General features: G+C 39.2%; 1 protein-coding gene across 5 annotated transcripts; it reads left to right on the forward strand.

The window, feature by feature from the left end:
- etv4 (ETS variant transcription factor 4) lies at positions 1 to 24196 on the forward strand. 5 transcript variants are annotated; one of them, XM_027137700.2, is made up of 13 exons: positions 1 to 134; positions 677 to 784; positions 1464 to 1554; positions 1759 to 1806; positions 6181 to 6234; positions 15988 to 16117; positions 16249 to 16446; positions 16772 to 17064; positions 18590 to 18658; positions 19292 to 19339; positions 21041 to 21213; positions 23061 to 23162; positions 23251 to 24196. In XM_027137700.2, the coding sequence occupies exons 2-13, from the start codon at positions 728 to 730 to the stop codon at positions 23476 to 23478; spliced, it is 1491 nt and encodes a 496-aa protein (XP_026993501.1). In that variant the 5' UTR covers positions 1 to 134; positions 677 to 727; the 3' UTR covers positions 23479 to 24196. The 5 variants fall into 5 exon arrangements, with proteins under 5 accessions (XP_026993501.1, XP_026993502.1, XP_047673633.1 ...); XM_027137701.2 differs by having other exon boundaries at positions 11 to 122; XM_047817677.1 differs by lacking the exon at positions 677 to 784 and having other exon boundaries at positions 38 to 134.
- Positions 24197 to 25296: the final 1100 nt, after the last annotated feature.

A 25296-nucleotide genomic window follows, 5' to 3' on the forward strand; every position in this document is an offset into this window, starting at 1 on the left:
GACCATTCATTAGGACAAAGAGAGAAATCTGAGCTCTTGAAAGAGGAAATTCACCAATCAGGAAGCTTTAGGACTGAGCGGACATCCGAAAGCCAGAGAAGTAGCTCCTATCCAAATCAACAGTAAAGAAAACAGTAAAGTTTTTCATTAAATTTCATTAAGTCTACGTGAGAACATGTAAATAAAACATGTTACGGTTAAAAATGTTAATCATGTGAGTCGAATTACATATAGGGATGATTGCCATTCACACTTAAATATAATCAGATTAGGAAAGTTTTTTTTTTATCGTGCTTTTGTGGACAGGATTATCCTTCATGCACTTTTGCAAAAACAAAACAACAACAACAAAGCAGACACACCGCGTGGGCTGATTTGAGCTTTGCTTTAACAGAAGCATGATATGTTTATATTACCTGACTGCGTGCAGCTTAGCTAAATAGACCAGAGTTTGCAAGCGCTGAGTTTGTGTGAGTGTGTTTTTGTGAATGGAGCTCATTACGCATGCAGCCTTCTGGACGCCCCATTCACAACTCCCGCTGTCTATGTGTGTGTGTGTGTGTGTGTGTGTGTGTGTGTGTGTGTGTGTGTGTGTGTGTGTGTGTGTGTGTGTGTGTGTGTGTGCGTGCGCGTGTGTGTGTGCGTGTGTGTGACCCACTGCCTTCTCTTCGTGCAGGCTGCTCCGATTCTGCTCCACACAGCCCCAATGAGCGCGAACGGTTAACGCATGGATTGTAACATGGATGGATATTTAGATCAGCAAGTGCCTTACACTTTAGCTAATGTAAGTACAGCTTTTTTTTTAGTGTAAAGCTGTGGGAAATGCGCGCTGCTGCTGCTGCTGCGCTTCTTTTTTTTCCTGCTTGTTTGTGTGAGCTACGCAGAACGGCGATGGAAAACTGCTCCGACTGACTTTGAACCTAAATAACTCACTAAAATTGATCTCTGACAGATGAATGCCACTTTTTCTGAAATGTGAGGCTTGTTGTTGTGCACAGTTATAGCTTAGCTGTTGTATTTCGTTAAAAAAACTTCTGGTTTCTAACTGGAATAATGGTGAGTGTGTATGATGACTCTCCTGAGAAACTGTTTATTCACTAGCTACAGGATGGTCAGGTTGTAAAATTCAGGAATCTTTGAACCACACAAATTTAATCCATTCAAATAAGAATTGTCTTGACCTATTTTGGAGTTTTGTTTATAACTTAACTTATAGAAATGGATAGTTGTATTGCTAAAGAAAAACTCTTCATGGTCTGTCATAGGAATCAATTTGGGTATCAATACAGCCTACATTAAGGCAGACATCAATGTTCATCATTCATATGTAAAAAGGATTGTACTTTATTCAAATGTTACATGTTTCCTACAAGTACAAAGTGGCCATCATGTATGTTGCCCTAATGACAATCATTTTTCCACATGTGTATTACCGCTTACATAATATTTCTGGTGTTTTCCAGAGGTCGCAAGGAAATGGGCCCCTAAATAGACTGTTGGTGGCAGCAAAAAGGAAATACATGGCCACCGAATTACCCCCTCAGGAATCTGAAGGTAAAGTTGCTTTAAGTGATTTTTGGAAACTTACTGTGGCCTTTATTTGGGTATCAGTCTAAGAAGTATATGTTTGTTTTATATTTTCCCAAGAGTAACTTTCACAAAGTAACTTATAAAGGGTTCATATTTTACACCCATTCTGAAGAGTCTGTACCAAAGAATTAATACATGTTTGTTTGTATTTTTGTTTACGCCTTTTAGATCTCTTTCAAGATTTAAGTCAGCTTCAGGAGACATGGCTTACAGAAGGTGAGATCGGCTATTTCTTTGCGTATCGTATCTATTGCTTCTGCTGCCAATTAGAAATTGTCACCTTTAACCTGGGTATACAGTAGATGTGTCTGCTTCTGTTTGCTTTTTGGCCAAGAAAGGATTAATTATAGCATGAGAAAAAATGGCTCCTTTGATTAGACGAATGGCTGGATAGTTCAACATAGGTTGAAACATGATCTCCTTGAATCTTCACCAGTGTCTAGTGTCTATTTTATCTGAGAGAAAATAGGATTTAAACTGTGATATGAATCTGATACCATGTTACATATTGTCTAGCTTATTACAGTATTAATGGATATTTGGTAATGTTTAGTAAATGTTTGGTTCTACATAGGATTTAAAGCTGTTTTGTTTTCATTAAAATACGTCAGATATTCAGACATGGGCAATTTGAATTTAGTCTATAGTGGACGCTTACAAGTTATGCAAATAAATAACATCACAGCTGGATGGTCAGGAGACAAATTGGTGTAATGTGGCATGGCAGAAATTATACAGAGTGAAAAACAGAAGTGGATTTTAGCAGAATTACTGTTTTGTTAACAACTTCTGATGCTGTGCCCTTTTTTCTCATGAAAACATGAATCCTTTTTTGACCCTGTAATATATGAATGCATAAAAATGACCTGAAGGGAATTTAGACATTGCAATTATCAACAAATTTTCACAGTCTAGAAATGTATAGTTATACTGCACTAGCGTTCACTTTGTGGACTGTGTAAACTGCAAAATGAAGCAAAAAGAACAAACCAAACTTCGTTTTCCTGTTAAAATATCAGGTTTCTCAGAACAGCTTATTTACATGAAGAAAATGGGGTGAAAAGGGGACACAGACAGAGTGCTATTGTAGTTCAAGGTCAATGCTCACATGTCAAAGTGAAGCTGTAATTAATGCTTGGAATGATTAATGCTCATGGCTTTAAAACTGGGAATCTCTGGACTTTTAACCCACTGTAGTTCATGTGAATCATGCCTCACAGTTCCTTCTTGCTGTATTTTCTTTCACTTTCGGTTATTATGAAAAAAATAAATGCATGTATAGATAATACAAATATATGGATTCTTGTTATGTTTGCCATCTTCTCTCAGTTCTACTAATAGATAAAGTCATGTCAAGTCATGTGAAGTTGGCACATCATTTAAGAGAGAGACAGGGAGCATAAATATGAGTTGCATAACCTGCACTCAGTGGAAGAATTTTAAGTTTTAATTAGTTAAAAGATTTGAAGTAATGGTGTTTTCTTAAGCCTGTTACCCCTCTCAGTCCGATTTAGTTAGCCATTTTTAACTGGATTGAATGAACAGCTTAATCAGGTGATTGTGGTTATGGATGATTCACCACACTGTAGAAACATCGGCTTTAGGGCTTTTTCTCAAAAGGGTTAGAGGAAGAGGGAGAATGAGGTCAAGAAATTTGTGAATGGGAAAGCTTGTCAGGTCTTGTCATTAGCCTTTACTCTTTAAGAAAAACCTCATGGCTCCTCCCAGGATCTGCCTGACCAAAAAAAAAAATTCAGCCTCCCTGAGAGAAAAAGGAAACATGTCTCCATGCTTGCACAGACACACTTCCAGTCTTGCGCTGACTTGCATTTCAAAGCCCTCAACAAGACGTTCCTGGAAGCGAACTGACTCGAAGCACACACACGTACACAGAGCGAGAAGGAGAGTGGAAGCTTGGGTTAGAATCCGGTTTAGCTCCAAAAAGTAGTGAGCCAGAGGCATTGATGTCCAGACAATTCTTAATGTTTTTTTCTTCTTTACACATATTGCTTGTGTTCCTTTTCAGGCATGTTGAAACTAGCTTGAATGATTTATTGTTTGATCTGGGAGACCAAATATTGGCTCTGACTCATGAAAAACAGCTTTGCGCTTTACCTCGGGGCAGAAAAGAAGAAAACTTGAGTGGGTTTAATAGAATTACTCTATAGCAGTAGGTTGGGGCAATATGTAGGAAATTAATGTAATTTATCTGAGCATGGTTAAAGGAGAAACTGCACAATTTTTGTAAAACAGGATGTGGAATAATCTTTAGTTTCAGTATTACTCTTTTGGTTGCCGTGTTTAAAGTCTGTTGGCAAAGAGGAAAGGAAAGATTGTATGCAGCCTGTAAGACAGTTAGGCTTCACTTTCTTACAGTATGTGTGCTGTCTGTTGATTAACTAATTTTAATGGGAAATAAAAGGTAACGGTCCAGGGAAATCAGATTTTTGACTGATATTTTGTTAAACAATATAATTCGACTTGTACTTTTGTACAATTGCAATTGATCAAAAAGATTTAATAAGATTGTTACCGTGTAATTTTAGATAATGATTGAAAATATAAGCCTCTGTCATGCCTTAATGCAAAATAATGTTCCAAAATAATTTCCAAAATGGCACTGGAAATAGTTTTATTTTACTAATACTAGGGTTGTATTAGGGTTGTCATGTTTTAAATCTTGTTTTACGATTGTGTCTCTGGCTAACAGTTGATATTCTGAAGCAAAGACAATGCAACATCCACCACAGCCAGATCTGGTTCATTCCATTTCTGAATTTCTGGCTAAATGTGAGCTCTAATCTTAGTCCTACCTGGGCTGCATTTCAACAGAGGGCCACTGCCTGGTGTTCTCGGTGTCCCCCACTCCTCTTTCAGACTCACTGGAGAGTAAATGAGTGTGTTGTGTCCATAGAAAGGCATGTAGACCGTGATAATGGCAATGGTGCACCTGCAACCACAAAAGATTATTTTGCATAACAAGTATGTCTGCAGCTCGCATCTATTCAGATTCCTAATTGGCAAAAAGTAAATCACCATGAATGATGATTTTGTCTCAGTAAAAAATAAGAACACAGTCATCATTCATGAAAGTCATCCAAGTCATGGAAAGACTCCAGTTACTGTTCTAGAGCCGGTAGAAATGTGATTGAAGGTCAGATTGAGAGGTCGTGCCAGAATTATTTTAGACCGTTCTCTATCTAGCCTTGAAATAATGGTCCATTATTGTTCCAGCATTTTTTTTTGCAAGTTTTTATGTGCACGAACATTAGCACTACTGCAGACTCCACTGATACATTTCATAGCACATGCCTTTTTTTACCAACTCCAACTGTGGGTTGACTTTATTCGATATGACTATTGAAGAGACAGAAATATATTCTCATTTATGGATGTAACCTTTTATATGCTAATAATGTATACAGTTTCTACTGCAAGTTATTAGTTATTATTTGAAATAAAGGTATTTGCCAAGGTATGGCAATCATATGGAAAAAGTCATCTTCCTTCTCACTTTAAATCTCCAGTCTTTAACCACTTCTAAATTGACCTTAAGAGACGGCCTTTGTAGCAAGTGATGAATACCAGAATCCCTTCCTTGAACTGACCACATCAACATTGTCAGAGAAATGTCACGGTGTGGGCGTGAGCAGAGTGAGACATTAGACATGAACACAAGCTCAGCACATCTCTTCACTTCTTTTTTTTTGCCTAAATACACTGAATGAGATTTGCCTGTACATTAGCTACATCAGTCAGCTCTGAAAGTCCATCAGCTAGATAAGACCAGACACTATGATTCTGACTGAGACAGATGGTGTTAGGCAGCTTGGCCATCAGCTCCTATGCTCCAGTATTGATCCATTATCGGTTTGGTTCAATAAGCTAGAAGAGCATGACTGTCATTCAGTGACACATAACTTGACAGCTTCTGAATTCCAGCGAATGATAAATAATCACACAGACAGTCAAATGTTCCTTTCTCTGATTAGTGAATTAAGCATGCATGTTACGATATAACTAAAAACAATAGCGATTGTAATGTACATAATTGCCGGCAACCAAACAACTCACCATTTTTACATTAGTAGCTTTAGTGCTGCTGTAGCAAATATGCAACGTTTTAGAAGAAGAAACACTGTGTACTGTACATTTGATGTAATCCAGTAATCAAACTATTCTCACACATGCACATGCAACATTCAGCTAAGGTATTGATCTGCTGCTGATGGAAAAGTGCTGGCACAGAGGAAAGTAGAGTTGAAGGTCACATGGCTGTCCAGAGACAGTAACTCAGGTTTCACTCAGATGAAGATGAAGGGAGAGACAGGCCAGCCTAATGGACACACTATACTCTTCAGCTAAGGGAACTGCTCATGCTCAACAAATGGATCTGTGTAAATCATGACTCTGGTACTCCACTTGCATTGTAAGGCCAATTAAATCTAAATAATTTGTAAAACCATAATATTCTCACTCTCTCAAAATTCCATGTTTGTCTTTTGAGTGTAGTCAGCTTGGTAATATATCTTGGAAGGATATATAAGTGTGTCTTTTCTAAACCCCCCCCCCCCTTTTTTTAAACTACAGCTCAAGTACCTGACAGTGATGAGCAGTTTGTTCCTGACTTCATCTCAGAAAACTGTAAGTAAATTCTCCTTTAAAACTTTGCTAACCTTTGTAAGTATGTAGATATAATAAAAGGGTAGGTATGTATTTCTGTGACTAGGTGGAGGTGGCAGAGAGAGAGAGAGAGAGAGAGAGAGAGAGAGAGAGAGAGAGAGAGAGAGAGAGAGAGAGAGAGAGAGAGACAGACAGAGAGAGAGAGAGAGAGAGAGAGAGAGACAGAGAGACAGACAGACAGACAGACAGAGAGAGAGAGAGAGAGAGAGAGAGAGAGAGAGAGAGAGAGAGAGAGAGAGAGAGAGAGAGAGAGAGAGTGAGAGAATAAAAACAAGAGAGAAGTTAGTGACTGACAGATTGGGAGTGACTGATTCAGAAACTGCTTGAGGCTTAGGTGTGGTTGTTGTGTTTATCAGTGATTATAATAGCATGTTCCTGAATCTCTGCATAAGAACTATGTGAGAAACATTTTATCTAAAAGCTGCTACTCATATACTAACATATACATATGGATGCTCGTATTAAAGGGCACCTACCATTTGCATGTGCTTCAAAGGCTCAATTGAACAGCTCAGGAAACCGGTAAAAGATCATTCAGAAGTCGCACACAAAGATTCCCTTTTGTGTCTGTCAGAGGTGTAAATGGGAAAGCAAATTCCTGTACCACACAACACCAAAGCTGCTTTTTTAGCTGGTTTCCTTTTTTGTTGTGTCTCCACACAATGGCGTGCCAGTTTTTGTGGAGGGGTGTGCACTCTGTAAATAGTTCTCCTGGACCTTTTGTTAAAGCCATTCACAGACGTACGGGTTGGGCCTTCACCACGTTGACAAGTCTGTAAGGCCTGTTGTGGAAACACTGCTGGCATCTTTTTAAGAGGTTATAGAGTTCAAGGCATGAGTCACACAAACAACCTATTTTCCTGTAACAGAAATTGTAACTTGAACTGAGCTGTGACTTGGTAAAGAATTGAGCACAGAATCTTCTCCGTCTTGTGAGCTCAGATTCGGTGTATGCAAACATTGCTATTTAACCCCATCATGCACCTGACCTGTGCTGACAGATGCTCCCACAACATATTGTTTTTGTCTGTTGTCCCACAATGGGAAAGAGGAAGTGGAGATGAACTCTGGGGCATGGAGGGGTCATGTCTACTTAACCCTATTAAGAGCAGAAGCAATTGCCACAGTATGGTGTGTCAGTGACAGCCTCTCATGAAAACAGTGCAAGCTTAGCCTGACCGTCCGGTCATATTAACTAAGTGGAGGAAAGCTTTGATTGACAGCTACACCCACCCATTCATAATTGTACAATGAAGTAATAACATTTGTATGTATGGCAGTCTGTGTTCTCTCAGGAAAAAAGGGGCTATAGTTGACAGCGACCTTGGACATAAGCTTGGATTCACTCATGTTTGTGGTCACTGTGGTGGAGGTTTATTGAAACCACATGTATAACAGATATGAAATTGTACACTGTACGGTAGTACTGTAGTGACACATGTGGCGGATGGTAGTCTGACATTTAAGCCCTATCTTTTTGGAAAGTCATGTCAGTGCACAACATTTCTTAACAGTTTCCTTGTATCTTTGTCTGTAAATGCATCAAAGGCAAAAACACTCTCACAAAGAAAATGGGTAAACATGTGATCTGATCGCATTCATTTAGGTTGTTGCCACAGGAATGTATCTGAGAAACCGTGATCACATCTCACAGTTTAGTGAGAAAGCTGGAATGTTCTTTTTTCCATGCAGGGCATGCTCTTGTGCAATATCCCTTACCACTGAAAAAACTGTCACCATTTCTTCCCATTTTCCACATTTATCCATCCCAGCTTTATCCATGCCTTGATATGAAGCATCTGTGACCTTTTGCTGTTGTGTTTTGGAACAAAGTCCACAACAGATGAAAGTTATCCTTTAAAAGACAAAATTGGTGTTCCAAATTTGTGGCTTGCTGCACTAGTGTACACTTGTTTATTCCAGATGCACATTCCACTCACTGGGTCTGTAGAAAGCAATTTACCAGAAAATCTACAAACAAATTTACCAGCAAATCTCCTTTTAGAGACATGCTAGAGCTCAGCAGGGTTTGTAAGATTCCAAACAGTATAAAGTTTCTTTTGAAATCACATCTGAGATTTTGTTAACCAAGGTGTTTTTTTTTAACATTATACTCTATTTTACTGGTGATCTGTGGTATGATAGATGAGAAGTTCAGATGCTTTTAGCAAATAGGTTATGAATGAGTTAAGAATATGGGTTATGTTGTCTAGGTTTTATGTCTTAAAGTATTTTGGTGGAAATTTTAATTGCATTCTGTGCTTCATGTGTAGCATGTGGGGGGAAAAAAGGTTCTATTTCTTTTAATTGTTAAAATGTTTTATTCGTGCTACTTTATTTGTACTGCATAATATAATGGGTACTTGTGAAAATAAGGATTTAAAACTCATTACTCAGAGACTACAATCTCCATTCATGAAAATGTCCTACAGCAGACTCCACCCTCATGGTTCCTTTTTTCTGAATGGAGGTTAAACCCCTCCCGTTTCCTGTTTCTCTACCCAGTTGAAAATGTGAAAATTTGTTTTGCTCTCTCTCCCCCTTCTCTCTCTCTCTCTCTCTCTCTCTCTCTCTCTCTCTCTCTCTCTCTCTCTCTCTCTCTCTCTCTCTCTGTCTCTCTCTCTCTCTCTCTCTCTCTCTCTGTCTCTCTCTCTCCCTGTCTCTCTGAATGTTCCAAGATGTGATCTAATCCTACAATTGTAGTGTTGTGTGGGCTGATTGTTTGGTTTTGTGCCTTGGAGTAATTATATAGGCAGTTGTGGCTATAAATCCAGATTTACAAAGAAGAGAGATTGATCAAAATGGAAACATGGAGGGAAAGACAGTGAGGATTTGGTCAATGGCGTCAGCCAGTTCTTTGAATGTGGTGCTTGTGATTTTTTTTTTTTTTTTGGCCTTTTGTTTACTCTTGTAGTATGTGTCATGACACTGAATCTTCATTTTGTACAATCTCCCAGTTCCTCTTCTAAGAAAATGTACTGGTTGAAGGCTCTCAACTTTCCAAAATACAGCTGCTATGCAACAAGTCTGCAAAAACATCCTCACAACTGCCAGAAATTTGCAGAAGGCGATCGTCCTATCCCGTAGAGAGGGCTGGTCCCCCCCTCCCTCACTTCCCTTACTTTTTGCAGAGAAACAACTCATTTACAGGCACACACACACACACACACACACACACACACACACACACACACACACACACACACACACGAGATGCATGCTTAAGCCCCACATTTGTATGAATGAGCTGGTTGTGTGGACTGGCTGAGGCAGCACACTGAGGGAAATCGGAATCACCAAAGTAATGCGTTCTGTTCTTTCTTCCCTCATGCTTTCTCCGATTTCTACCTTGATATCATCTATCATCTTCCTTTTAGTTTTACACTAAAATAGTAACAAATGCTTCTAGAAGCTATATTTGACAGTAACTAAAAGTCTAAAAAATCTAATTTAAATCTAAAAAAAATTGCTTAGGCTAGATAATGTAAACTGTAACAAACTATAATCCCATGTTTGGGTTAAAAATTCCTGTAACTGTTGTGGATGTAGCTTTGGCTGGAACATCCACCTTAAGCTCAGTCAAGCGGAGGTATAGCAGGCTGAATGGACAGTGGTTTGTGTGTGTGTGTGTGTGTGTGTGTGTGTGTGTGTGTGTGTGTGTGTGTGTGTGTGTGTGTGTGTGTGTGTGTGTGTGTGTGTGTGTGTGTGTGTGTGTGTGTGTGTTCACTGGGCCAGAAGGAGAGGGATGGAGGAAGGGCGGGCACAGAGCAAGGAGAGTGCAAAACCCAAACCAGCCCAGGACGTCGTCTGCTCTCACCCCCTCCTGTTCCCCTCCTTTCTGCTGCTGAAAGAAAAAAGAGATGGTGGGGGAGTACTAATGATAACAAGGCAGCCGTATATCTAACAACACACAGGAGAGGAGTGAGGAGAACAGGGGGCCTTTGCTGGGGAATCAAACCACTGTCACAACCACCATTTGGAAGCTGTATTTCTTTGTTTTGACAGGTCATATCAATGCAGATGATGGACAAGCATTTCATAAGTGTGTTAAAATCCAGATGGGATTATTCCTCTGACTCAGTTTTGCCCTTTCTATTTATTTAGGCTGGTCTTCTCAATTCTGCTGACACAGGCCTGGTCATATATTGGAAAAGCAACGATGGATCAGTTGATCCTAAGTGTAGATGAGTGACACTAGGAATGAGGCTGAGTGTCTCTGTTATGCAAACTATTATAATTAAGACTTCAATCCAGACTGGAAGAGAGAGTGAGCAGGGTCTCGGTTTAAATGTATTTCTCACGAGTTTGACAGGAATTCGATGGGCATGTGTTATCTCTCTTAGGAGATAAGGAGACCATTTTCCCCGCCATGCATCACTGCTCTGAATGGAAATCTCTACTGTGTGGTTCATTATATAATTTCTGCAGTGAGAGAAAAATCAATGAATGCATTAAACATTTAAAAAGGACAGCTTTGGGATAGGGGGAAGGGAGATTAATTACGCCTTCTACATACATCTTCACACATTTTATTTCTTGCAGTCTCTCTCATTCACACGCACACCCCCACACCCACACCCCCACACCCACACACACACACACACACACACACACACACCCATGTTGCGTAAGATTACATCATTATACAACACTAACCTTTCTGGTTGTTGTTGTTTTTTGTGTGTAATCTTAATATACTTCTAAATGGTTTCCCTTGTTTATATTCATATTTTAAGGATTAGATGGTGGTGGAATTTTTTTTGTATTTTAGTAAAGTCCGTTTGCCTCATTCATCTTCTGTAAAGGGATGTGAAACTGTTGAGTTTGGCAACATGCATCACTCAGTCACATGCACATGGTGACTGTTAAACCCATGTTCACATAATTACAGTGATATTGCATCAGCTTACTTTCACATATATTGTTTGTTTAACTTATAAACACTTTTACCAATAAAGAAAAGTGATTGATTTATTGAGTGAAGAATTATTTTATTGATATATTGAGTGAAGTATGATAGATAGATAGATAGATAGATAGATAGATAGATAGATAGATAGATAGATAGATAGATAGATAGATAGATAGATAGATAGATAGCACATGGCATATACAACATGGTACTGTTCCTTAGTATCAGCAGACTTGTCAGTGATCTACAAATCTTGTGTGTGTGTGTGTGTGTGTGTGTGTGTGTGTGTGTGTGTGTGTGTGTGTGTGTGTGTGTGTGTGTGTGTGTGTTGGAGGGGGTTTAAAGGTGAGCAAGATCTTGTGCAGTCTCTGACTGCGAGATGAGTTCCCTTTCCATTTGTTGACCTGAGTGAGCACCACATGTCCAGCACATGTTCCTGTGCTTTGTAGAAATGGCAAACTTGTTTCCCAAAAAGCTCTGAAGCCCACTCGTTTTCTTTGCCCCTCTCTTTTTACTCGACGTTTCCACTGATTATGTTGTTGAAGTTGCATACAAAACCAGACTGTGAATACACAAAAAACCTAAGCAAAATCAAACATGGTTTCCAGACCCCGACCTTGAAATAGACTTTTTCTGCCAGTGCTTGACTCATTTTTGAAGTATTTCTCAAGCCTCACTCTAGCGCACAGCATGACGAACAATATGCTTCAAATCTTCTATTCATAACTAAGCCCTCATCTTGGCAAGCTGCCGTCCATCCATTGAAAGTGCTTTGCCTAGACGGGTTGTGACAGCTGTGATTGTCACCCGTAACACTCTCACATCACCATTATATTTACCGCCTGGTGTATAGGCTTTGACAGCCAGTGTTTCCAGAGTGATGGGTCGCTATATTAAGTGGGATACCAAAAATCAATACCTCCCATTTTGTCATTTAAAGTCCTTCTTTCACATTTGGTATCCTGGTAGGTTTCATTGATTCATCACTGTTGAGTGGAGCTGCTCAGTGGGGTGCAAAGTAGATATCTTAACCAGCCAGCCTGTCACCTAAGCCTTATATATGGCTGTATTATTACAGCACATCAAACACACCAGCATGGGGAAATAAATATTTACTTCCTAGAATATCAGTTCAAACCCAAAGTTACAGTCCATTACAAATGCTTGACTGAATTATATCTTATCAAACACTGTTTGCTTATTCATTTGCTGTTTTTTTTTTTTTTTTTTTTTTTCAGTCTCCATTGCTATAACAAATTACAGCCTGCAGCTGTCACATGTTCTGGCCTGTGCACTGGTGCACTGCTGTGTGTTTATAGTCCCTGTGATATAAACGTACCATAATCGGTGAATCACTGTACCTGTTGAGATATTTAGGAGCTGGCCTCGTCTGTAGCTGTCATGAGCTGAAAACGTGCAGGAAGTAATCCTGACGTGAATATACAATGCTTTAAAACTGTCCAGATCTTCACCAGTGTTGAGGTTCAGCACAAAGGAAAAAAATGATGACTGGCTTAGAACAGTTTCATGTTTCAGTGAACTGTACTAGAGTAGTGTTCTAGTCAACCTTCCTTAAACTTCAGTTAAGGGTATGGTGTTAGAATCTCGAAATACATCCCGCTAAGCTAATACGTCAAGATGCCGCTGTACAAATTCAAAAACTAGCCAAACATAGTATGAATTTTGGATGTTCAGACAGAAATAGGATTCATGTTGGGACACATCCACATGTGAGAGCTACAGAGGCTTTTTGAGGAGTCAACGATGCCTCCATCTGTCACAGCTGGTGGCTGTCTTTTTGTCTGGGGTGGGAGTGGGGGTATCGAGGTCCTGAGATTTGTTTGTGGTGGGAGATGTCTGAATGGCTTTCCATAATGATCCTCACTTCCTAAAGTACTCAACCGTGACCATCCCCCTTCACCTCCCTGTTTCTCTCCTCTGAAGAATGCTATTTACATATGTAAAGTCCAGGTCCTTTTTAGAGCCTTTCTGAATGGAGAGACACTCTCATCATTTACGCACAGTGCTACTGGTTTTTCACACGTATGTGTGTTTCTAGAAGAGAGGTGTCAATGCTAAGTAACAACAACAAAAAAAACGTCATGTCAGCTGTTGAGTTTGTAACTTTGATAGGAAGATTGAGACAGAAATTGCTGCTTTTCACAGTCACATGTCCAATTAAATAGTTCAGGGCACAAAAATAAAATATGCAAGTATGGTGTCAATGTAGTTAATAGATTTCGATATTGATTTCAGTTTCTGTCATGATTAAGGGAAAAATAAGCCTGAACTCCTGAATCTGCAACCAGTTCTACATATGTACTGTGTACAGTATACGATCAAGAATATCTAAACACTTCACACAGCTGTCACACTCCACACTCAAGTTCATGACCCTCCTTCCTCTCTTACAAGAAACAAAACCTGTGAAATATGAGTGGATTTAAGGAAATGTGATGGAACTTCTAAATGAATCGAAAAGAAAGAAACCAGAGACTGCCTGCTTTCGTCGAATTACAGCAAAAAGAAGACAGGGAAAGGATAACACAAAGTACCTTTAGTGTCACATCTCTGTTTACTCTTCTGCCACTGGTCTATAAACTCAGTGCAGGTTTAATGGCAGCAGGAAACGTCTTGGTAATGTTACATTTTCTCGAGGATTTCATCCAACCATGACATTTGTTTAGATTAATGGGCCATGGTTCGACATGTCAGTACGCATCTTAGTAAAAGATTTTATTAATGAAAGTTGACTATTTTTTTTTTAAATATGCATTTTATAAATGCATAAATGTAATAAACTCCTAGACTTGCTCCTGATTTTTTTTTATTATTAAGGAATACACAGTGCCCCAGGTCAGGGAATAAACATGTTTCGTGTGCATATTTATAGTTTATCTCTATAAGAAAATGTGTCTTTGTATGTTAACCATAAGAAAGTTGTAGACTTTATGGCACATTTTTACAGGCCAAGTGGATTAAAATGCTTAACCCATTGTATCCCTGTCTGAAAAGCCGTCTTAAATACTCTGTAATCCATTCTGAGCTCTATCCTAAGCCAACATTTCCTCGTCACCCTGGCCAGCATGGGAAAATCGGAGATAAATGAGCACCATCTCTCTCTCCCTCTCTCTCTCTCTCTCTCTCTCTCTCTCTCTCTCTCTCTCTCTCTCTCTCTCTCTCTCTCTCTCTCTCTGTCTGTCTGATGCATGTGGGAGGGATGTTAATTTTGTTGCAGTATTATAGTAAGAGTATGCCTTTTCTCTCATCCTCTTTCGTCCTTGAGACGTAAAGAGTAATTACCTGAGCTTAGGTTTCAGCCATGCCTGTTCAGTCAGGTCTGCGCCCACGACAATCAACACATAAACAGCTATAAACACAGGCTGGGGCTCAGCTGGAGGAGCACAGCTGCTGCTGTTTACCCTGAACGGCCCAGAAAAACATCCTGTACCGCACAGTCTGAGAGCTGTGGCAACTCCCCTCCAATAATAAACAGCAGCGCAGAGCTGTTGCACAGACCCAGGCCCCACGCATGCCGAGCCTGCTCATTGGCTGTTCTACTGACAAGTCTGTTTTAATGCAACAAGGACAGGCTACACTTAAAGGAAACTACAATTTTAATAGCTATCTATTGAGTCTGGCCAAGAAAAGTACACTTATTTGAGCATGTTTTTAAATATTATTATTTTGTCATCAGTGACATCAAATAGATCTATTACAAAATGTCTCAGTAATGTCAACTTTATTTTTACAATGACTTAATCATATGTAAGCAGGACTTGTGCTTTATTCAAGTTGGATCTCAGAATTACGTCAATTTTGACCTTTGTACATTTGAACTACCAAGAGTGAAAAACATGTATTCTCCTTTGTTTGTCTTTTGTTAGCAAAAACTACTAAGCTAACTATGACGAATGATGTATGTTCACCTCCTGAATACAGTGAACTCTATGGTCAGTGTGACATATTTAACACACTAATATATCTGTAAATATTAGTATAAAAACTATATAACTTAAGGAGGGGATTTCTACTGATGGTGTGAGCAGCCATGTTGATATGACCTCACACAGTGGACATGAGGTTGTGGAGACCTCCTCAACATTCCGAGCAGGATTTCTGGTTTCAGTTTTTACTAGTTGAAGATCAGAAATTCCGAGGTTATAGATTAGTCAAGTGAAACATTAATTTGCAGAATCTCAGATGTGACCTACACCAATGCATTTTTTTTTATTTTAAGAAAAAAACCCATTAAAATATTATATAAAATATTATAACCTTTTGATGTAGCATGTAAATTTTTTAATCTAAGGGAGACAGTTTTTTGACAGATCTGAGCATGTCTTTACAAATCACAAAATGTCTGAGTTTGAGTATAAATTGTGAAAACACTTAATGATGCACTACAGCTTCCGTGTTAACCCTGAACAAAAGGCTGGCACACGAATTCTGTCAGTCGTTTGAGTTTTTAAGGAGACGTAAATATTTACGAAATGTTAATAACTATGTTGTGCCTGATGCATGATAGTAAAGATGAATGCGTTACTCAACACAAAGATTGTCTGAGGTGTTTTGTGTGTGCTGTGACACAGGAATGAGGACCTACCGTAAGCAACTCCCAAACAGAAGAAATGCACATATATGTGTCACAAGTCTCGAGTCCTGTTTTGGTCTTGGAGTCATTGAACTAGTCTGGTATTTCCAGTGCAGACAAAAGTATTTGTCCTAAGGCTGCTCCTCGAGCTTAAGAGGGCCGAGCTGGAATGTGGCTATATTAATGAACCTGTTTTTATGTGTTGTAGCTGTGGCATTTCACAGCCCTCCAGTGAAGATTAAGAAGGAGCCTCAGAGCCCAGGCTCAGACCCCAGCCAGTCCTGCAGTCACAAGCAGAGCTTCAGCTATCCCAGTGGAGAGCAGTGCCTTTACGCCAGGTCAGCAGGCATTCACATGTTTAGACTGTGCTAAAGGAAGTCCACTCTCAAATAGGCCAAAGCCAGATAGCTGGTTTATTGTATTGCATTGACCTGATTTGGATGGTGTGTGGTGCTGCGTGTCTTAACAGTGCCTATGAACAGAAGAGAACAGCAACATCATCAGCAGCGGGACACAAGACCTCCTGCCCTGGGACCCCCATGTCCCCCATGCAGCATTACTCCCCAAAACCACTGGTGGGCACCCATCCTGAAACGGGGTACATGAACTCTCCTTCTGCCAGTCAGTCACACCCCAGCCATGGCCAGACTTACCCCATGACTCCCAGGTAATTCCAATAGCCTGTTGATCAATTTCTTTATGATTCACCAAATAAACTTCATACCTTAAAGATTCTCCATTTTGCTACAGTAATAAATTTGGTAATGTTGGATCAACAGCTATTCAATTCCCTGAACATGCAAGTTGTAAAGAAAAATAAATTATAACCTAAAGAATTTACCCAAAATTACCAATCAGCATAATCTCTTTGAAGCTCTTCTAACTTATACATTCTAATTTGTAGGCATTCTCATTCTAATTCTAATGTATATTGATAATCCAGTTGCTCCATATATGGCTCAATATTTGCTTTGGTTTATTATGCTTTATAGCTCCAGGTTCTTAACAGGCTCAGGAGAGATGTGTGCCCCGTTTGGACCTCCAGGTCAAACTCTGCAGCGTATGCCCTCGACCCCTGCAGGAGGTGCAGGCACTGGGAGTAGCAGCGTGTACCACCGACAGCACTCAGACCCCTGCATGCCCTACCTCCAGCAGAGCTTCAAGCAGGAATTATTGGACCCGTTGTATGAGCGAGCAGCCCACATGGGCACAGTGCCCCCTCAGAGGTTCCCTCCAGCCCATATGATGGTCAAGCAGGAACCTACTGACTACACTTATGAGCCTGGTGAGTGTATCATGTTGTATGGAGCATGGAGGCAAGGGTGTAACTCACATAACATATTACTGGAAGAAAATCACAGGGACCAAAGATCCATAAATGTATTAACCTTACCATGCTAAACTTCTGAGATCCATTAAAAGGATTGTGTATCTCATCTCTTTCTCCAAGAGTAAAGATGTTTGAGGCCACTACTCTAAGCAATACTTTAAAGCCATTTCCTCTTCTACTCTATGTATTGTTTTTATTTCATTTTTATTTCTCTTTTCCACATACATGTATTTGTCCATTTATTCTCTCTTTCTTTCACCACCTCTTCTCTGCTCAACTTTGTGAAAGGCAGTAAGGCATAGGAATTTCATTGAGAAAATGGAGGGCACTGGAAAGACTAGAATCCCCATTGGAGTGCTTCATGGTGTTGGGTTGCAGCAGCAGCTTCCTTTTTCTGCAGGCAGATGAACTCATAATGGAAAAACAAGCGTAGCGGTGGTAATGTGAGCTGCAGTGGTGGTGGGAAGGGGGCATGAGTATGAGGCCAGGGGGCAGGGCAGAGTGAGGTAGATGCAGGAGGAACTAGACCAGCCACATTCAGCTTTAGAATTTACTGCAAACTAGTGCAGTCTCTGTGCTGTGTCACTGACACTGCATGGCCATACAACACAGTGCTGCAACAATAACTAAGGAACATATGAGTTGTTGTCATTTCATTTAGCTTTTATCAGTAATTCCATTTATAATGTATTGATGACTTTAATGAGTCATGATTCAATGATCAGTTAATGTTAAGAATTGTCAAATCAGGAACCATGAGAGATTAGAAGAAGGATGATTATTAATGGATAATATGCTATCTAAGATAACTATGACCAGTTTATCAGTAGAAATGCCAGTCCTGCTCTAACCAGCTGTTGTGACTGTTCTGCTACACAAATGCCAAAGCATTTGACCTGAAACTATTAGAAAGCTTTTCTCCATGTCATGAGTATTCTCACACAGCCTTCATTCAGCTGAAGAAAGCAATAGAGGAGCATACACAGTAGCAAAGCTGCTGGCTTCACAAGAGACATAGCTCTTTAACCTCTAAAAAGCCCAAACTTTGTTTTCCCCTGTGACATCTTATCTTGGCCTGTGCCACTGCATTCTCCAGGCATGAGTAACTATATAGACACTCCACCTTACACCCTCCCAAGTACATATTTACTCATTCTGAGACAGAGACTGGGTTTGCTTTGATTGTTTAGAGGTTTAATAGGCTCTAAGATAGGAAGGTAGGAAATAATTTGTGGTATAATGATGAAAATAAAAATGTCATCCTACTTCTGTCGTTCATGGCTCTAAAAGATCATGTTTGACAGGTGATATGATTAATGCAGCTTTTGTCCTTGATGCATTCAGAGATAGATGTTATTGCATCAGCAGATTCACAAACCTCATTCCAACTGAATGAGATGGTTCAGATTTTATTGTGAGATGAGCAATATGAGGCCTAACCTTGTAATTCAAGCCCATATCCCTGTTTTGCACCTTACAGATGTGCCTGGTTGCACTTCTATGTATCACCACAATGAAGGCTACCCCAATACCCAGCACAACAATGAAGGTAATGTATGCTTATGTAAACAATATTAGTGCCTGTCTACTGTAGGTATATGCAAAATCTCAGGTTTAGGAGGTGTGTATCTCACACACATCAGTCATATTTGGCAAGCATCGGCCAGTGCTGTGCGGTCATTGGCTAACCAAGTCAGCGGGTTGGTGTTTCCACTGGCACCAGCGCTCTTTTCTCTGCCGCTTGATGAAGTCCTGAGTAAATATTACAACTGGACAAGGCCACTATTTTCCCTACAGCAAAGAAAAATAACCCACTTCTTTGGTCACCCAGGACTATTTGTCGCACCATTTTGAGTCATTTCAGTCACAAGCATCTACTTAATGAGGGATTAATTATAGACATTCGGTCACTTCCTTTTCTGAAAGCCTAGAATTTTAGAAAGAATGATTATGTAATTATTCCATCATTTGACGTGCCTGAAAATGCCCAGTAGTACTTGAATGGCTATGAAACTGTACAATTATGTGATTATGTTCTAATTATTTAGAAGCAGACAGAAATCGTTTCTTTTAATGACTGCCATTAATATTTTACAATGTTTTGTTTAGCTTGTCTTTAACTCTGAACTGATTTTAAAAAAATGTTACTCAAACCAGTGAACTTGCAATCCCTTGTTTTTAGGCTACATGTTTGAAAATGATGCCCGCGTTGTTCCAGAGAAATTTGAAGGTATGTCAATAATTTTAAACTTCTCCATTTCTGCTGACATTCAGACTGTCACTGAGATGTGCATCATAGTAGATGACAATGCTGCCTAACCCTATGCGAAAATAAGAACATCCCATTACAATGACAAGAATTACTCAAGTTCTTTCTTCTGTAATATCATCTACTGTTTAGAAGCATCCAATACTCTCCCACACAATAAGCAGTCTGTGTTATCTTGAGCAGGGTTACACACTATATGTAGTTTCTCATGCGTGATGATGGCCAAGGCTCTTGTGACGTGAAGGAAACAGAGCTGCCAGTTCCCATGGTCTGGGTGATTGATGGGTCTTAAATAACTGTAGATCATTTCACTAGCTAAACTGGTAGAAGCACCATCAAGTTCTTGAGCAAAGTTCTCACGGTCTGATTTTCTTAAGCACAGGGTTATTAATACCAGGCAGAGGTTTATATGCCATGGGAACAAAAGTTGTCAATGTTGTTCTTCCTTTTGCATTTTTACACATCCAAAATTTTTTAAATGTAAAAATGGACCCTTATTAACACAACTGGCTACACTGTGCACACGTTAATTATTGGGGCTGAGAAAAGATTAGCAGCAAAAACATCACGTTGTGTTGCTTATTTGGTGTATTACTAAAAAAAGAATCTAGAAATGTATGTATTGCTTAAAGGAGGAGATTCTGTTCTTTGTGATGTTGAAGTATGTAATCTACTGCATTTTGTAAGGTCCTGTACATAGTCAGTAAAGGGAACCTTCATTTAAAGTGTTCCCCTTTTAAATTATATATATAGTGATGTGAAAGTGACGTGACATACAGCTAAGTACGGTGACCCATACTCAGAATTCGTTCTCTGCATTTAACCCATCCAAAGTGCACACACACAGCAGTGAACACACACACACCGTGAACACACCCCCGGAGCAGTGGGCAGCCATTTATGCTGCAGCCCCGGGGAGCAGTTGGGGGGGTGGGGGGTGGGGGGGTGGGTGGTCAAGCGCACCTCACTCGTGGTATTGCCGGCTCAAGACTGGAACCCACAACCATAGGGTTAGGAGTCTACTGTAACTCACTTCCCTCAGGCAATCCATCTGATGAACTCTTAGCATACATCTGATGAACACTTAACATACACAGAACAAACCCTATTCTTACATTGTTTGCACATACTCATTTATATTTCAATTTGCACATCTATATTTGAATTTGCACATCTATACTTCAATTTGCACATTTGTTTCCACTGTACATACAACTGTCTATTATATATGTGTTCATTTCTTATCATTGCCATTCCGTTTACACTGTGGAGCTCCTGTACTACAACAAATTTCTCGTATGTGAAAACATACTTGGCAATAAAGACCTTTCTGAATCTGATTCTGATTCTGATTAGGCCACGACTTCCCCCGAAATATATATATATATATATATATATATATATATATATATTTAAAAGGGGAACACTTTAAATGTATATATAAACTTATGTAGTGATTAAAATGTTAGAAAATAAGTTTTCATTCTGAACAAAGCCTGACAAATATTCTCTCCTAGAATGTTTTAAGTGAGATTAGAAAAGAAATATTTTGGCTTATAACGATGATAATGGATGTCCAGTAACACACCTGTTCAATCAGCTGATGATTTATAAAATCACAATTGTCCACTGGGTTTATGTATTGTATCTTTCTATGCTTAGGTGAGGTGAAACAGGAGGGGAGCAGTGTGTTCCGTGACGGTGCCCCCTATCAGCGACGTGGCTCTTTGCAGCTCTGGCAGTTTCTGGTAGCTCTCTTGGATGATCCTGGCAATGCACACTTTATTGCCTGGACCGGTCGTGGCATGGAGTTTAAACTCATTGAGCCAGAAGAGGTGAGGGCTTGCTGGATCATCATTTGTTGTAACCAATCTGTTTGCATATGTTTCTTCAGAGTTCTCTGTTTTTTTTTCTTTTTCTAAAAACATGCCATTAACTGGATTGACTAATCTAAATTGCACCAAGTTTGGACAATGAATGTGTCTGCATGGTATCCTTGTGTGGTGGGTATATGCCTTCCAAACAGCCATTGTTCATGAGACTGGTTTTTGATCCACCAAGACCCTGGCCAAGGAAACACTTACTGAAAATGAACGATTGGTGTGATTTCGAAAAGATTCTGTTATTTCACAATGTCTAAAAGTGGCAGGCCAAAGGTCCTGGACTTGAGGCATTAAAATATCACAAGCATTTTCAAGATTACACACTCAGTCACCTTGGTTTTAAAAAAGGCTATTAAAATATTATTGACTTTAAAATATTGAATACTGAAAAACTTCATGGACATTTTATAGATATTGTGTTTGCAAGTAAATTTACTTCAGCTGTTCATCTGAGGATGAAGAGATTTTTCCTGCGATCAGCATGCTGTTCCCCAGGGCCTACCCACCCACACAAAGCCTGCCTCCATTAGCAGCCATGCATTATTTACTTCACTTAACGACAGAGGGAAACAAAATGGAGTGTGGCTCCATTACCAAATATTACAGACCTCCACTTTGGCCGAGTCAAAGCAAGCTGTTGTGGTTGAGGCATGAATGTTAACCTCCCATTGTCTGTGATCAGTAGACGGCTAAATAGCATGAGTCAGCAGACGGTCATGCAGAGATGCCTCCATCAGACCAGCTCTACTGTACTGCATTAATCATTCATTAGTGCCGGGGTATTACTGTGTCAATTAGACCTGGGAGCTCTCACAGAGATCAGACAAAACCAGCACCTATGGGACAACCTCATAAGTCTTGAGAGGCATTTGCTAAACAGTTAAGACTTGAGAGTATGTTTTACTAATGTATAAAGAGATCATTGACTGATGCATGAGCCTGCTACAGAATTGTTTCAGCTTGTCTATTTGTACAGAGTAAGTGAGGCCTTTTCAATAGTGTCATATTTCTGGTTAAAATAAAGCGCCAGTTCGGTGATGGAACAAAGAGCTATATTGGACTGTCCAAACATCTATAGAGGAGTTTAAAACAGGACATAGTCAGTAATGCCCTCTAGTGACAGGATATCACATACATCATGTCATTGGGATTATAACCTGTGTATAATGTAGTATTTAATTATTATGTGAATGTAGATAAAAAAAACATCATCATTCTAGTCCATGTAAGCAGAAAATACACTCCCACAGTTGCAGATTTATAAAAAATTCGGCAGTTAGGGATTAACATTGAGGTGGAAAAGCTGACAGCTAGTAATTTAAAGTTTGTGGTACCTTTAAAGGTACGTGTGAGAATAATGTTTGTATTTGCTTTGTATTCATGTAGCACTTTTAACCATAGCTACTGTCACAAAAATCTTAAATAATTATGTAGAAATGTATAACTTTATCTCTAATGAGTGACTGTAGAAAGTAATCAATCTGAGACAAAATGAGAGATAAACCATGGCTAACGATCGTTTGGGTAACACAGGATTGTTTGATTTCTAAATAATTCCATTTTATAAATTTACTATAATATCAGAAAGTGCAATTATGTAACCAGGAAATTTCTTTAAGTTTTAACATGAAGTTTATCTTGTTGTATTTATCATCTTTTTCACTGATAGAGACTTGAGCAAAAAAATGAGTGTTTGTGGCAATAAAAGTCCTGAAGCCATCCTCATGTCTTATGACTGGAGTGGTAAGACCCATTGTATCACTATCTAAAACATTAATTTGTGTTTTTCTTTATTTTAGGTCGCCAGGCTGTGGGGGATGCAGAAGAATCGTCCAGCCATGAATTATGACAAATTGAGCCGCTCCCTGCGCTACTACTATGAGAAAGGAATTATGCAAAAGGTATCAGTAGCATTTAAACACATTTTTTTTATTAGATACTCTATATAAAGCATCACGTAACTTACTACAGCTTTATTCTTGTGTTTAGGTGGCGGGCGAGCGCTATGTTTACAAATTCGTATGTGAGCCAGAGGCTCTGATCTCCTTGGCATTCCCTGACAATCAGCGGCCTACTGTGAAGGCTGAGTTTGAGCGATATGTCAATGAGGAAGACACGGTGCCACTGTCTCATTTGGACGAAGGAGTATCTTACCCCTCCGAACCCGCTGCCACCAACTTGGGCCCTCAGCCCTATTCCAAAGGCTACATGTACTAATGCCATCTACAGCCCCAATATTCCCCTCATGCACCTATTGCACATGTCAACCCCATCCACTTGTATATATAAGGCTATGGTGTTTTTTCTTGGTTTGTTTAAATTAATATCATTAGGGACATCCTCACAGCTTTGCAGCCTATTCAATACAAACACGTGCCTGTGGTTCAGCAAAGTGCTTAATAAAAAGACCCAGATATTATTCCTACAATACCCTGAGAACAGACTGTTTTCCCAATTTGGTATTGAACATTAGCTTAATGATATGGGTGTTCAGGATACAAAGGTGAGGAGATTATGTTTAGGTGAGGTGAGGAGATTTAGTTATGCAACCTGCTGGAAAAAACAGTGATCAATTAGTCACAAAGGGCTCTTTTATGAACAAACATCATATGTAAACAAGCCATATTGCAAATCCTCTAATATATCAGCACACAAAAAGTGTGAGCAGCATCAATGTCACTAAATGTCACTTTCACACAAATATTTCCCAGTGTTCTTGAAGTCTTCTTTGATATAGACAACTAAACCCTGAATTGCCTTCCAGGATGTAAATATTCCTGTCACATGACTACTCATTCAGCGAAGAGCCAGGTGACCTTCGACTAATGATATGAATGCTGTGCTGGTCCTGGAGGGCATTTCTCTAAGCAGTAACATTATAATCCAAATAACCTGAGTAAAACTATAAATAAATACTACAATTATGTTTATCAAACATCCTCCACTGTTTTCTTTTTTGTACTATTTTTATATGCACGAGTTTATATATTCATTATACGTGATCTGTTTCTTATATTTAAAAAGTCGCTGTTTTACAGAAATTTGAGTTAAGTGATCGTTTTTCTTTTTTCAATGGGGTGGCTGATCTGCAGTGTTGTATAAAGTGGTAGAAAGCAATACTTGAGTAAAAGTACAAGTATCGTACTAAAAAAAGCCTTTGGTAGAAGTGTAAGTCACCTTTTAGAATATTACTCAAGTAAAAGTCTTAAAATATCTGATATTTTCTGTACTTAAGTATCAAAAGTAATTTTCTGATATTTAATGTACTTAAGTATTTGAAGTAAAAGTAAAAAGTAAAATTTCAGTGATTTTCGGTAGGCATAAGGGGTTTTAGCTCTCAGTGAGAATTTAAAACAAGAAGAGTTTTATATTGTATATTATATGACTACATAGTAAGCCAAAAGTTATGGTATTATTAAATGGCAAAAGTGGACACCAAAATTTCATGCATGATGTAATGATGCCAGTCTTGAATCAAATCAGTTCATGTATGTGTGCATTCTCTACAAACAGTGAATCCAATGAATGCAGTCATTAATAAACAAAAATTCACAAGACAAAGACCAAATCAATAAATGTTATTTTTATTTAGTATTGATATTGCATTAATATTTTGTTTGTGCTACAACTCTGGTAATAAGAATAGTGACATTTCACTGCTTTTGGTTGCCGTCGTTATAGATAAACACCTCCAGCTCTGACTGCGCGTGCTCGCTGCGCGTGCCTGTGCTTCTCCGTAGAGCATGCGGACGTGCAGTGACGATCTAGGAGCAGTGATTCGCCAAACCTCCCTTATTGCAGTCACACACATTACTTCTGGTTTTATTTTGTAGTCACAAGTAACGAAGATGCTTATTGGAAATATAATGGAGTAAAAGTATACATTTTATCTAGGAAATGTAGTGGAGTAAAAGTGAAAGTTGACAAATTTAAATAGCGAAGTAAAATACAGATACGTGAAATTTTTACTAAAGTACGGTAACGAAGTATTTTTACTTCGTTACATTACAACACTGCTGATCTATGTGTTCTTAC

The sequence above is a fragment of the Tachysurus fulvidraco genome, chromosome 8 (genome assembly GCF_022655615.1).
Source record: "Tachysurus fulvidraco isolate hzauxx_2018 chromosome 8, HZAU_PFXX_2.0, whole genome shotgun sequence".
Lineage (NCBI taxonomy): Eukaryota > Metazoa > Chordata > Actinopteri > Siluriformes > Bagridae > Tachysurus > Tachysurus fulvidraco.